Source organism: Thamnophis sirtalis, unplaced genomic scaffold, assembly GCF_051295495.1.
Source record: "Thamnophis sirtalis isolate CommonGarterSnake01/CBP01778 unplaced genomic scaffold, rThaSir2_p1.2 scaffold_13, whole genome shotgun sequence".
NCBI classification, from domain to species: domain Eukaryota; kingdom Metazoa; phylum Chordata; class Lepidosauria; order Squamata; family Natricidae; genus Thamnophis; species Thamnophis sirtalis.
In genome coordinates, this window is record NW_028261393.1 from 12,804,317 (window position 1) to 12,817,570 (window position 13,254).

The 13,254-nt window shown below is 43.1% G+C and overlaps 1 protein-coding gene across 4 annotated transcripts in view; it reads right to left on the reverse strand.

Annotated features, from left to right (window-relative positions):
- Nucleotides 1-13,254, reverse strand: part of SCMH1 (Scm polycomb group protein homolog 1) — a 44,850-nt gene that overhangs the window by 24,500 nt on the left and 7,096 nt on the right. For 3 of the 4 annotated variants that reach the window (XM_087728099.1, XM_087728100.1, XM_087728098.1), the window contains exons 3-6: nucleotides 11,449-11,534; nucleotides 7,543-7,611; nucleotides 4,028-4,098; nucleotides 2,068-2,302 (exon numbers count right to left, since the gene is read on the reverse strand). In XM_087728099.1, the coding sequence (XP_087584225.1) occupies nucleotides 2,068-2,302; nucleotides 4,028-4,098; nucleotides 7,543-7,611; nucleotides 11,449-11,473 (400 nt within the window). In that variant the 5' untranslated portion in view covers nucleotides 11,474-11,534. Of the gene's footprint in view, nucleotides 1-2,067; nucleotides 2,303-3,904; nucleotides 4,099-7,542; nucleotides 7,612-11,448; nucleotides 11,535-13,254 lie in introns of those variants that run through there. The other variant, XM_087728101.1, reaches the window with a different exon arrangement.

Here is a 13,254-nt window from a genome sequence, read left to right on the forward strand (position 1 = left end):
AACAAAGGGAGCCAAAGGAAGTGGTGCCGATGTAGTTCAATAAAACAGAATGATTACCACCCTTTAATTTTAACATATTTTACCACCGATTCCAATACCACCACCTTGCTCAGATAAACAGTAAGAATCATTAAAAACAACAACAACAACACTTCCTGACCAGTAAGTCAACAAATGTTCAAGGAACAATCACTTATGCATCTCAGGAGCTACACTGGATCAAAAGCCTCCAAAATATTTAAATTTAGCTTAAACCGACTTTCAGACTAGCTGCTATCCTAGTTACCTGTGATAAGGACAACATGACATAAGAACAACCAGTCAATGCAGGGGTCCCCAAACTTGCCAACTTTAAGACTTGTGGACTTTAACTCCCAGAATTCTCCAGCCAGCAATGCTGGCTGGAGAATTCTAGGAGTTGAAGTCCACAAATCTTAAAGTTGCCAAGTTTGAAGACCTCTGCAGTAAACAAAAGAAAATCCTTGGGATGGCTAAGCAGTCCTCAGCTAGTATCTATCTGAGGATCCAAATTCTTGGGGGCCATAGGCTGACTCTGTAAACTGCTTAGAGAGGGCTGTGAAGCACTGTGAAGCAGTATATAAGTCTAAGTGCTAGTGCTATTTATTGCTAGCATGAGCTGACTTGCTTACAACTTGGGGAGTAATTCCTTGGAATCCACCATGGACAGCAAAGAGGAAAGCAGAATTAACCTCAGTAAATTTAGGAATCCATTAACAGAATGTGCTTTTCAGGAAGACTCTTCATTTTCAGGAGTCTTCTGTTATATATGGCAAGAGCACCAGGTTCTTGTGGTTTATTGAAGTCATGAGGGTTTTTTCTCCTCTTCACCATTAGCAGAGGAGGAGAGCTGCTTTTCTGAAAACAGTGAGTGATTTATATAAAAGAGATGGGACTTGGTCTACCAACACTAACCACAACAAAAAGGCAATTATTAAAACAAGAGGCCTCTTGGATTAGCAAACACCGTATTTAGAATAGAAGAGTTGGAAGGGACCTTGGAGGTCTTCTAGTCCAACCCCCTGCTTTGGCAGGAAACCCTATGCCATTTCAGACAAATGTTTGTCTAATCTCTTCTTCAAAGCTTCCAGTGTTGGAGCATTCACAACTTCTGGAGGCAAGTTGTTCCACTGATTAATTGTTCTAACTGCCAGGAAATTTCTCCTTAGTTCTAGGTTGCTCCTCTCCTTGATTAGTTTCCTTCCATCTGTTGCTTCTTATCTTTGGAGTGCTTTGGAGAATAGCTATCTTTCACACTACCAAAATGTAGTGTGGCGCAGCAGTTAAAGGGCAGTATTGCAGGCAAACTCTGTCCACAGCCTGGGGTTCGGTCCTGATGTGGTTCGAGGTTGACATAGCCTTCCATCCTTCCAAGGTCAGTAAAATGAGGAGCCAGATTGTTGGGGCCAATATGCAAATAATGCTTCTATGCTGTAAACCACCTACAGAGTGCTGTAAACCACTATGGGGCAGTATATTACGAGTCCTTCTTTTCATTAAACTAAAAATACCCAGTTCCAGCAACCGTTCTTTAAATGTTTTAGCCTCCAGTCCCTTAATCATCTTTGTTGCTCTTCTCTGCACTCTTTCTAGAGTCTCCACTTCTTTTTTACATCATGGCGACCAAAACTGGATGCAGTATTCCAAGTGTGGCTTACCAAGGCCTTATAAATTGGTATTAACACTTCATGTGATCTTGATTCTATCCCTCTGTTTATGCAGCCTAGAACTGTGTTGGCTTTTTTGGCAGCTGCTGCACACGGCTGGCTCCTATTTAAATGGTTGCCCACTAGGACTCCAAGACTCCTCTCACAATTACTACTATTGAGCAAGGTACCACCTATACTGTACCTGTGCATTTCGTTTTTCTTGCCTAAATGTAGACCTTTACTTCTTTCACCATTGAGATTCATTGTCTTAGATAGCACCCAATGTTCAAGTCTGTTGAGAACATCCTATTTGTAAAAACATCATCTGCCAGGGATACCGTTTCCTGGTATTGATGAAAGCAGTAATCCTCTTTTATGGCCAAAAGAGACTTGAACTCACCTAAAGGAGGCTGCAGCATCCCGCCATTTTTTTCACAGTTGCCAATGGGCTGAATTTCTGTGGAATCTACCAGACGCCAGAAGTCGTTCTTGTTGTCACTGCCATCGAGACGCAATCGGAGACGGGCACCCGTCAGCCCCACCACAGCGGCAATACAAGTTGACGTGGTGTTTCTGGGGTCTTGGGCTTCTAACTTCATGCTGATCTTGAATTCATTGCTGGGTGGGGCATAAGACTGAGGAGAACAAGGCTTTGGGTCACACTTCATCCTTCAGGCAGTCCATTTTATGTCCTCCCCAAACTCCTCTCCCTTCCTCCTCATTCCCTACATTGTCCCTGGCATCTGAACATCCATAAAGCTTTTGGGACTGTGATTCACAGTCAGTATGCAAAGAGAAATTAACAGGATAAAGAACAGGGGGAAGAGAGGAGAATCCAGCCATCAATGGAAAATCAATTCTCTTGAACTGAAGACATTAAACTCTAAACTTTTCTCCTTCCTTTTGTTCTTCGGTATCTTTTGAGGTAAAACAGGCAGAATTTCATACTCCAACCAAACGGCCCCACTTTATTACTACTAAACCAGTTCCATGCTTACCTTCTTCATTAAACACTCGTGAGCTCATGGTAAGCTGCCTTATGCACGTCAGGCAGACCGTTCCACCCAATTCCCACGATGTGGCCGGCTTTGATCCCATTGAACCCAAATATGCTAGGAATTACACCCATGGCCTTTACATGCATGTTACATCTGACACTTCCGCGGTACCCCAAAATCTTTGCTTCTCGTACTTTCACTTTGTAAAACGATATTAAAACAATGGGCAATGCTAAGAATTGTACATTGACTTTTTTTTTTTTTTTTTGGCAATTATTCCCTCCGGTGACTACAGAGCATTCCATCTACGTAAAAGTGGCTTTTATTTTAAAATTCTAGTCAAACACAATACCCAGCAGGTCACATCTGAGCTTAGATATTATGACAATAATCCTGTTTAATTAGCATTTAGTCTAAAGCAATTATTTACATCAAGTCTAAAACAATCATAACGTATTATGAATGCGTAGGCAACGGTCTAGGTCCTTCCAGGCTAGTTCCTCACATTGTCAGTGTTTTTTTTTCCCCCCTGTCTCTTTCCCTCTAACAGATTCCGATGTTAAAAACAAGTAAAAGCAGTGTGGAAAAAGAGGGGAGGGAGAGGTCAGCAAGCAGGAAGCAATAGTGAATGAATTCCCTTTTCCTGGAGTTATTTTGTAAGAAAAACAAAGGAAATGTCTTAGCTGGACGTGTAGGTAGTCCCCGACTTACAACCATTTGTTTAGGGACCATTTTGAAGTTACAACAGCGGTGAAAAAGTGACATAACTTCCTCCCACACTTGCAATCACTGCAGCACCCCCAGGGTCAAAATTCAGAGTGGGTGGGGGGGGGGTAGCAACCGGGATATGTTTAGATGGTTACAGTGTCCTGAAGTCACGTAAACGCCGTTTGCAATCTTCCCCGGCTGGCTTCCAACGAGCAAAGTCAAGGGTGGAAGCTGGATTCATATTTAGCGGCTGTACGATTCACTTAACAACTGCAGTGATTCAGTTAACAAGCACGGCAAAAAGACTGTAAAATTGAGCGTGAGTCGGCCTTTGGGTTGGCAACGGAAATTCTGGTCCCAGCTGGGTGGTCGTAAGTCGAGAACCCCCTGCACCCTTAGCTACAACGCAGCCCATGTTCAATCAGTGATACCTGCGAACTAAGGTTCCTGAGCTATTTCATCAACTCTAGAACTCATAGTGCACCCTTTTTTTTTCAGTTCTGTTCTAGTATAGAATTTACAACCGGATACCTGCTTTGTTTGTTCTTCTCCCACCAACAGAAGGCAGAGGAGTCTATTCCATACTTGTATAGGAGCGGACTAGAAGCAGACCCCTTCATCCCAACTCTTTTAGAACATGGAATGCTCCATTACCTGCTTGAAGCAATGGGCAGGAGCTGGGATGGAACATGTCTCTTTCAAGTATTTATCCCAGGCAAAATGACCTGAAGAGAAGAGGGAGAAGAGAGGTTGGCTGTGACAAAAGGTTTGGAGGCACGCTTGAAAAAGCCACTCGGTCTTTAATAAATAGTTTGTTGCTCGGCTGGTTGCCGAGGGCCCTTTTGGCCTGCTCGCAGGGGGGAAAAAAAGTCAACTCTTTTTCAACAATTCTGGGTCTGGATGGAGGTCTGAGACATGATAAATTACCTGGGGTATTAGTCATAAAAGGATCAGCCCAGGAGGAGAACGTTTAACTTAGCCGAAGCTTAAATCTAATTTAGCTTTTACTTTATGTGCTGCCCTTATAGCCTGCTCCAGTTTCATTTTCCCAGGGACTCTCAGCACTTTGTTTATTCTAGCAAGTGGGGTTTTCTTTTGTAGTGGAATCAGAGTACGGTATGTGCTTTTATATTCTTCTTCCTTTATTCTTCACAAGGTGTTCTCCATGCCTTTGGAATCCCGGTATTATTGCCCGTTATTAAAGAGATGGTTGCTTACTTTTTAACATTCCATCCCACTCTTAGCTAACAAGTCTCCCAAAAGCAGCTTGTAAATTATCAGAAGTAAAGGTGTTTCTGCCACAAGCAGCTTCCTCATTCAAACAAAGAATTCAAGACAGGACTGTTAGGGTTGAATTAGATGTTACGATGTTTGAGACATGGCAACGTAAATGGAAGCTGTGAATCAGCTTCCCTTCTCTAATAGCAATAGCAGTTAGACTTATATACCGCTTCATAGGGCTTTCTGCCCTCTCTAAGCGGTTTACAGAGTCAGCATATCGCCCCCACAGTCTGGGTCCTCATTTCACCCACCTCAGAAGGATGGAAGGCTGAGTCAACCTTGAGCCGGTGAGATTGGAACCGCTGAACTGCAAATAACAGTCAGCTGAAGTGGCCTGCAGTACTGCACCCTAACCACTGCGCCACCTCGTAGTTCTGTTTTTTATTGGTAGGCAAAAGAATATAGTAATATTCCTCCAAAAGTGGTGCACAGTACTCTTAAAATGAATTGGCCTACTTAATATGCGAATGAAAGGAAACTGTTAAGGTAGCAGAGTTGAGTCTCAGCACAACACAGCTACTGTATTCACAAAACATGCTAGGTCAGCATTTTCCAATGATGTGACTAAAAACTTTAGAGAGACATTTGATTCAGATACAGGATGCTGACATTAGAAGCCAGATCTGATTGTGATGATGTCATGCACCAGAGTTCTACAAGATTTTCAGTCTGGCCAAAGACGGTTATTTTTAACAGAATAACAGAGTTATTCCAAGGTACCTTGGAGGTTTTCTAATCCCACCCCCCCGTTTAAGCAGGAAACCCTAACCATTTCAGAGAAATGATTGTCTTATCTTAGATCATATAAACTTATATGATTGTCTTAGTTGAATATAAATATTTATTATATTATTATTATAATATTATATATAGTATATTGTCTTATCCTTGATCGTAAAATCTCAGTTCATGTGACTTCTGGCTGCTTTGAGTTAAGATTAATGTGATTATTAAATCATGATTTGTATATAGCAATAGTCAATCTTGAGTATGGGTTGTGTACAGGGGTGGGTTCCTGCCAGTTCTAACCTCTTCTATAAAAGAGGCTCCACAAATCTACTGTGCCGTTTAGAACTGGTTCCAGCTCTCTCCCCCCGCCCGTGCGGACATCATCAAGATGAAGAGTGAGAGGAGGAATTCTGGGAGTTGAAGTCCACAAGTCTTAAAGCTGTCAAGTGTGAATACCCCTGGGGTTTTTTTCTAAAGGGTTAGGGGTGCAAGGGTCTTGTAACTTGACAGCTTTAAGACTTGTGTGCTTCAAATGCCAGAGTTTCTGAGTCAACATTTTGGTTGCTAAGCAAGAGCATTGTTAAGTGAGTTTCACCACATTTTACAAGTTGGCCACGTCCACTCAGACACATGGCCAGCAAGCCACTCCCACAAAGCAAGCCACACCTACAGAAGAGGTTCTAAAATTTTTTGAAACCCACCACTGGTTGTGCATAACAAGAAGGCAACAACATGTACAGAGTCTAGAAATGATTTTGTAAAGGGACATAGAATCAAAAAGGTTGCATAACCTTAGCTAAACTAAGATAAAAAGAGGTTGGCTAGTTTAGGTATTTTGTGATCCAGACCATCACATCAAACCCTAACATGATTTATTTGATTGGACATAGGTTATTCTATGGATAATCCTATTATGTTTGATTCTTTGATTTAGTGTTTACTATGGTGTATAAGCTGAGCCAGTATGAAAAGTCAAGTATTGTTCCTTTTAACAATAGCCATCTCAAGCAGAGAACGTCACTCTTTAATAATTACCTTTTAATATAGCAAAAAAAAAAGGTTTTCAGCTTATAAGAGAATTAACAAAACATCATTTGTTTTTATAGTTTTTCATGCAACAATTAGCTTCGTTACATTTTGATAAGCATCCAACTGTTTTCAGTGGCAACCTGCCCTCTTTTCTCTAAGGGCTTGCTCATATTGCCAGCTCCATATGGCTCATACTATGGGAATGCAGCAAAATTAACTCAAAAGAAAAGATGCAAACAAACTCGCATAAACAGCACACGCATACATATATAACATATACAAGCCAATTAAATAAGCATACCCAGCCTAATAATCATGTCTCCACAGTAAACAAAATAAAAAGGCAATTTTCTTCCCTACTGTTGTGTCCCAAATATTAGATATTGGTAGTAAAGTGGCCCTGGCATAAAGGTTTCAGTTAGACATCATGGGCCAATAGTGAGAAAAAGGCCATCCGTCTAAGAACCCACCCTGAGGGGTGTTAGGGGTATCTTACCCCCACAGTATTTGTTTCCAGAGAGTAAGTCATCTGTGTACCAAGTTTGGTTGAAATTGCTTGAGACATACCAGAGTTATGATGGAATACACACACACACACACACACACACACACACACACACACACACACACAGAGATAGATATAGATATAGATATATAGATATACAGACAGTTAGATAGATAGACAGACAGACAGACAGATAGACAGACAGACAAACAGATAGATAAAGTTCTGTGTCCATCAGGGCTATTGCACTCATTAGCTATATGCATCTTTATTGCACATCACAAATTGCATTTTTGCAAACTGCTTGCCCAGAACAGACGCCTCTGATTATGATTTCTTAATCAGCACAGAGACTGAGATTCTTCAAGTAAAAGCCTCTGTTCTATAAAGTCTCAGAGATCTCCGGCATCTTTTCCTGAACTCATTTAAAAGAGCCTCTGCAAAGCCTCTGCTTGAAGCTCTGGAGCAAGAGTTAATTTTAATTAATCAAATTAAGTGACTTTAGTATAAGGCAGCTTCGTGGACACTTTGAATGGCATCGTTTCATCTATTTGTCATTCCCTTTTCTGAAGAATTACGTCCTAATTCTCCAACGAAGAAAAAAAGAAGACAGAAACGTCCATACCTTGATACTGAGAAGGGGGTTCAGACAGACGTCCATACTTGTGCTTTTTGCCATCTTTCCAATCTATTGCTAAGATCATTAAAAGTGAGTAAAAAGAAAATAACACCACATTAATCACGTTACAGTATTATCACTTTTTTTTTCACACCGAAGCAACTATGCAACATATTGCCCACTAGAGCTTGGACAAATTCAGAGCATCTTTAACCTTCGTTGTCAGCCATCTTTCTTCTACTAAGCAACTCAAGTCAACTTCTTTTTGCCTTCAATCCAAGGGAAAAAGGATACAGTACCTGCATTCCTTCAGATTACCCTGTTCTGGTTTATGTAATTTTTTTATTTAAACAATGTGTAAGCCTGGCTATCTTATACACAATAGTCCTAATAGTGGAAAGGAAATGAACAGAGAAATGACTGAGCAACTACACTGGGGAACCAGTAGACCCGCAGAATTCAATCTGGGTCAGTCACCAGGACAGGAGGTTTTGTCTTCCGAGCTTTCGGACTTGTACTGGAGCCCACCCTCAGGGAATTTCTTTCTAGCAGAGTGTGTGTGCTGGTCTCTGTATGGTATTTGTGGTGCCTGTTTCAAGTGGTTGTAGACCTATCTCTCAGAGCTGTCTAGTGCAGTCCCTTTTAACCTTTGTCCCTTTTTGCAGGCGTAGGGAGCCTCAAATTTTTCCAACTTTCAATTTCCAAACGTTAGAGGTGCTGAAAAGTTGGGACATGCCTTGGGGATTGTAAAGATATTTTGGTTACTCTGATATAACTTAAGTGTGCTTGGTAAATAACTGCATCAATGTCATTAACTGTTTAACATTTTGTTTGTTTCATTTGAGGGGGAGGGCACATCATCTTCTGAAACTCTCAAGCACTGCCACAAGACAGAAGTGTCCAAGAGTGTGTGGATAAATCTGCAGGGCAGTGGCACAGAATCGTGGCATAAATTCCACTGCTTTTGTGCATGTGAGAGAGAGGGAGGGGGGGAGATGAGAGAGAGAGAAGGTGAGAGAGAGGGAGAGAGAAGGGGGGAGAGAAAGTGAGAGGGAGAGAAAAAGAGAGAGTGAGGGAGAAAGGAGGGAGAGGTGTGAGAGAGGTGTGTAAGAGAGAGAGGAGAGAGAGAGAGAGAGAGAGAGAGAGAGAGAGAGAGAGAGAGGGAGAGAGAGAGAGAGAGAAGAGGTTGTCATATGGGCTAAAGAGGTGAGGTCTTCATTGTAATACTGTGTCTGATATTTTGCAAATGTATCCCTCACCCCCCACCCTATGGGTTTAGGGTTAGGCTGCCAAATCCAGGAGTCAGCAATCTAATGCCTAGACATCGTGGCATCCTTGGTCTACAGGCCTCCGTAATGAAATTAAAACACATTTATTCATTTTCAATTAAGTGCCAAACGGCGTTTCACAAGACCTTATGGGGTTTCCATCTGAAAATTCTAATGCTCCCTCTAGACATTGTTTGGGAACTATTGGCCTATTGGCTGCAGCAAACGATTTCCTGGCTTTCGGAAAGGTGAAACTGTATTTGCAGCTGTCACGGATTTTGAGAGAAACAAACCCTGATGAGGACAGATGTTCTAAAGTGAGAAAAGAGAAGCAGCTGCCAAAAAAAACCCCCAAACCAACGATTCCTGCAACAATGAGAAACCTTGTCTATCCTCCTATGGCTTTCGAGAGAGATGCACACATGGAGAACGAGCTGCCTGGGTTAAAAACACAGGTGCTAGTTCTGAATTATATAGTAGTCATAGCCAGAGACCACAGCAGCACTTTCAGCTGAAAGATTTGTGGTCTGTGAAAATGATGATAAACTGAGCAGGAGGTTTACATCCATGGAGGCCGGGCTCTGTCTCAACTAATCAAGCAGCAACTTTACTATCCAGGGCTGCAGCGGCTTCTCAGCAGGCTCACCTGGATTGCTCCTTTCCTCCCCAGGCGCTCTCATTTTAAGGGGCAAGGCAGAGTGGGAGGGGGCTACCAATCCTGTGGGAGGAGCCGTCAGAGGCACAAAAGCAATTCAAAGCAGGAGGAAGTTAAAAGCGGAGAAGCAGCGAGCAGCATAAATCAGGCATGGGAATTTGTTGCAAAAGTCATCCTACTTTCTGTAGTAAATGAAGAGGACAGTGGAGAGCGGAACCTGGGCTCTTCACTACAATCTCCTCTTCTTTTATTCTGGGTAAATTTAGCAGAAAGCTACACAAACAAACAAACAAAAAATATCTTGGTTTTGATCAGAAACTCTTCTTTCCTTCCAAAGATGATTAGTTGTGTGGGAGAGGAAGAGGAGGTGGAGGCAAAAGAGAGCAGTAAACAGAGTTTTAAGGAAAACCTGCCTGGCGTGCATATGCCACAAAACCCAAGCATAATTTCTCTCGGAGAAGAAAAGATTGCAGCCGCTAGAGGAAAGTACAGGGAGGTAGCCTGGCGGTTGGTTTCATGCATCATTAAAAGGCAAGGAGGCATCTGCCAACACAGTACTGGCTTGCCCCATGCTGGGATGATAAGCATATGGTGCCAAAGAGGCAGTATGGGCTCAAAAGAGCTCCCTTCAGCCTGTTCACAGAATGGGAAGCTAGGAACGTCTTTAAAATGTCACGAGAGGTAAAACAAAAAAAATCCGCCACTGATGAGCAGGAAGGTAGGGAGTTTGCAGGGATGAAATCCAAAAGGCTGCCAGCCACTACACATCCTAGGCAAAATAAGTGAGTTGTCAGCATCACTAGCAGAGCATTCATTACAGCACTGATCTTTAGTACTAGTTTATACACAGTGGTGGGATTCGTTTACCTTCCCTACTGGTTCGCAAATGGGAGAGCACGCACCGCAGCGTTCGCGCATTACTTCGGGGGTGGATGGCCTCCGGCCGCTACAGGTGCCCCCTCCGATATGAGTGATGTCAAACTGGCCACGCCCACCCTGGCTATGGCCTCCGACCCCCCCCCCCCGAGGTGAAACATAACCCTGATATGGCCCTCAATGAAATCGAGTTCAACACCCTGAACTAGAGAACCGTGGTGAGAAAGAATGAAGGATTAGACCAGGGGTAGTCAACCTTTTTATACCTACCACCCACTTTTGTATCTCTGTTAGTAGTAAAATTTTCTAACCGCCCACCGGTTCCATATTAATGGTGATTTATAAAGTAGGGAAGTAACTTTACTTTATAAAATTTATAAAGCAGAGTTATAGCAAACCCCTACCGCCCCCCATGAAAGCTGGAACGCCCACTAGTGGGCGGTAGGGACTGGGTTGACTACCACTGGATTAGACGGACGTGATTTAATCTAAAGAAGGCTCATTGTTCTTATCAGAAGAGTCTTCACGATAAAGATAAAAATCCTATACTGTTTTACTTGAGAACAGCTCCTTGCCTTTAATGTGGCCAACAAACATATTTATTTCAGGAATTAGATTTGTCTAAAAGAGCCTTAGCAGATAGGTAGGCAGGCAATGGAGATAAAAAGGATAGCAATAGCAATAGCAGTTAGACTTATATACCGCTTCATAGGGCTTTCAGCCCTCTCTAAGCGGTTTACAGAGTCAGCATATTGCCCCCACAGTCTGGGTCCTCATTTCACCCACCTCGGAAGGATGGAAGGTTGAGTCAACCCTGAGCCGGTGAGATTAGAACCGCTGAACTGCAGATAACAGTCAGCTGAAGTGGCCTGCAGTACTGCACCCTAACCACTGCGCCACCTCGGCTCAGAAACAACCACAATCCAACAAAAGAAACAGGAAAGAAGAAAGGGATAAAAATAAACTTGAAGTGGTTTTCTAGCTTGCTGATATTTAAAGTAGCCCAATTGTCTGGATGTTTGCTTAAGAGCCTACACTCCCTTCACCAATGGCCTTATCCATGTCTCAGGTCATTTTATTGAAGCGATTAGCAAACCGAATGCTATGACTTACCTTTCTGAGGGCTGGGCTTCCGCATTATATTGCCTGATACAGGGCCTCACTCTGCAACTGGCTTAGGTTTACCAATCTGAAGAGGACTGGAAGTAAAAAGAAAACACACACAAAACTGTCATAAGAAGTGGTCAAGAATTTTAAGCAGCTCTACCGCAAATCAAAGTCCTCTTTAATCCCAAACTTCAAACCAAATATTCTTTGCAGACATCTGTATTTTGGCTCCGGGGCTTATGAATGAAATCAACTATTTGTCACTATTCCATTTTGGTTTTTTTTGCAGGGGACACTGCTTTAGCTGCTTTGGTATTGCGCTCCCTTTAAAATAAGAGGTTTATCATTCATAGATTTTTTTTAAAAATCCATTTCACACCCCCCCCCTACTGTCAAATGGCTGAGAATCCTCTTTGTCAGCCTCGTACCATAGTACATGCAATCTATGACCTCACTAGAAGCCAACAGGTGATTATCAATCATACTTCCATAATAGACTATGGCAGTGATGGCTAACTCTTTTGTCATCGCGTGGGTGCGTAACAGCGTGTGTGTGTGTGCTCAAGCCCATAATGCAATGCGTGCGTGACACCCCCCGTACTCCCCCTGTGCATGCACGCATGCCCCCCGTCCTCCTATGTATGACCCGCCTCCCCCGCTGGCCCATTTTGGGCCTAGCAGGCCTCCCAAAAGCCTCTTGGGGCCAAAAATTGGACACGGGGGGGGGCGCTCCCCCTATGCATGCATATATGACCCCCTCACACCCCCATGCATGTGCACGTGTCTCCCACATGCACGGCGACTCAAAAATCAGCTGCCTCGTGGGAGGCGTGTGAGCAGGCGCAGTGCTGCTGAGCTGGGCGATGGCTCGTGTGCCTGCAGAGGGCTCCGCGTGCCAACCGTGGCAAGCGTGCCATAGATTCGCCATCACGGTTACGCAGACTGTGCATAACCTCAACTCTGGAATGCCTTTTAATCTGAAACATACATGTTTGGATGTCTTATGCAAAAAATTAGATATTTTTGTTTTGATGCCTAGCACCTTAATTTGATTATTATGTTTTAATGTACACTTTTAAAATCTTTGCAACTCAATTAGATTTTCCTTTATAGGACTTTTGAGGACCAGAACAGAATCCTTTTATTCTGTTACCAAAAAGATGCTCACTAAGTTCAAAAGACTTTTCGGGGCACATGTGTGCCCAGGAAGATTCTATTAAAAACCTTTTGGAAAATAACCAAGGATTAATATGTATGACTATCCCATATTCCCGGGAACTTCAAGGAATGCCTAGCAAGCCCTTCTTCTGAGTTGCTCCCAATGCAGACTTCTTCCCGATGGCTGGCCTCCTCCTAAAATTGCAAAATAGCAAGGAAAACGGGAATCCTAGAACAGGCTAAGACACTTCTGGCAAGCAGCCCGGTGAAGCCTGGAGCTAACAGACATGCCACGAGGCAGGGAGCAAATGTAATTTTCCTGGCTAGTAAAAGTCTCTTGGCTATAGCTTCTGCAAGGACAGAGAGGGGGGGGAACGGGGGACGACCGTTGGGAAGATGGCAGGAAGGATCTTACTCAGCAGAAGATGACTATACACTCTAAGAAGAGAAAACAAGCTTGGCTCCCTTCCCACTGTCGATGTTAAAGAATGAGATCCCGGACAAGATTCAGGGCTAATGAGCTTTCATAAATTCCACTAGAGCAATTATTGGGTGCGCTTGGAAAGACCATCTCTCTGACCCTCTCTTGTCTCACTGTCAATACCAACACCACGTTAGGGGAAGCCCTGCTTTATGTCTGCTCACAAAGTCCTC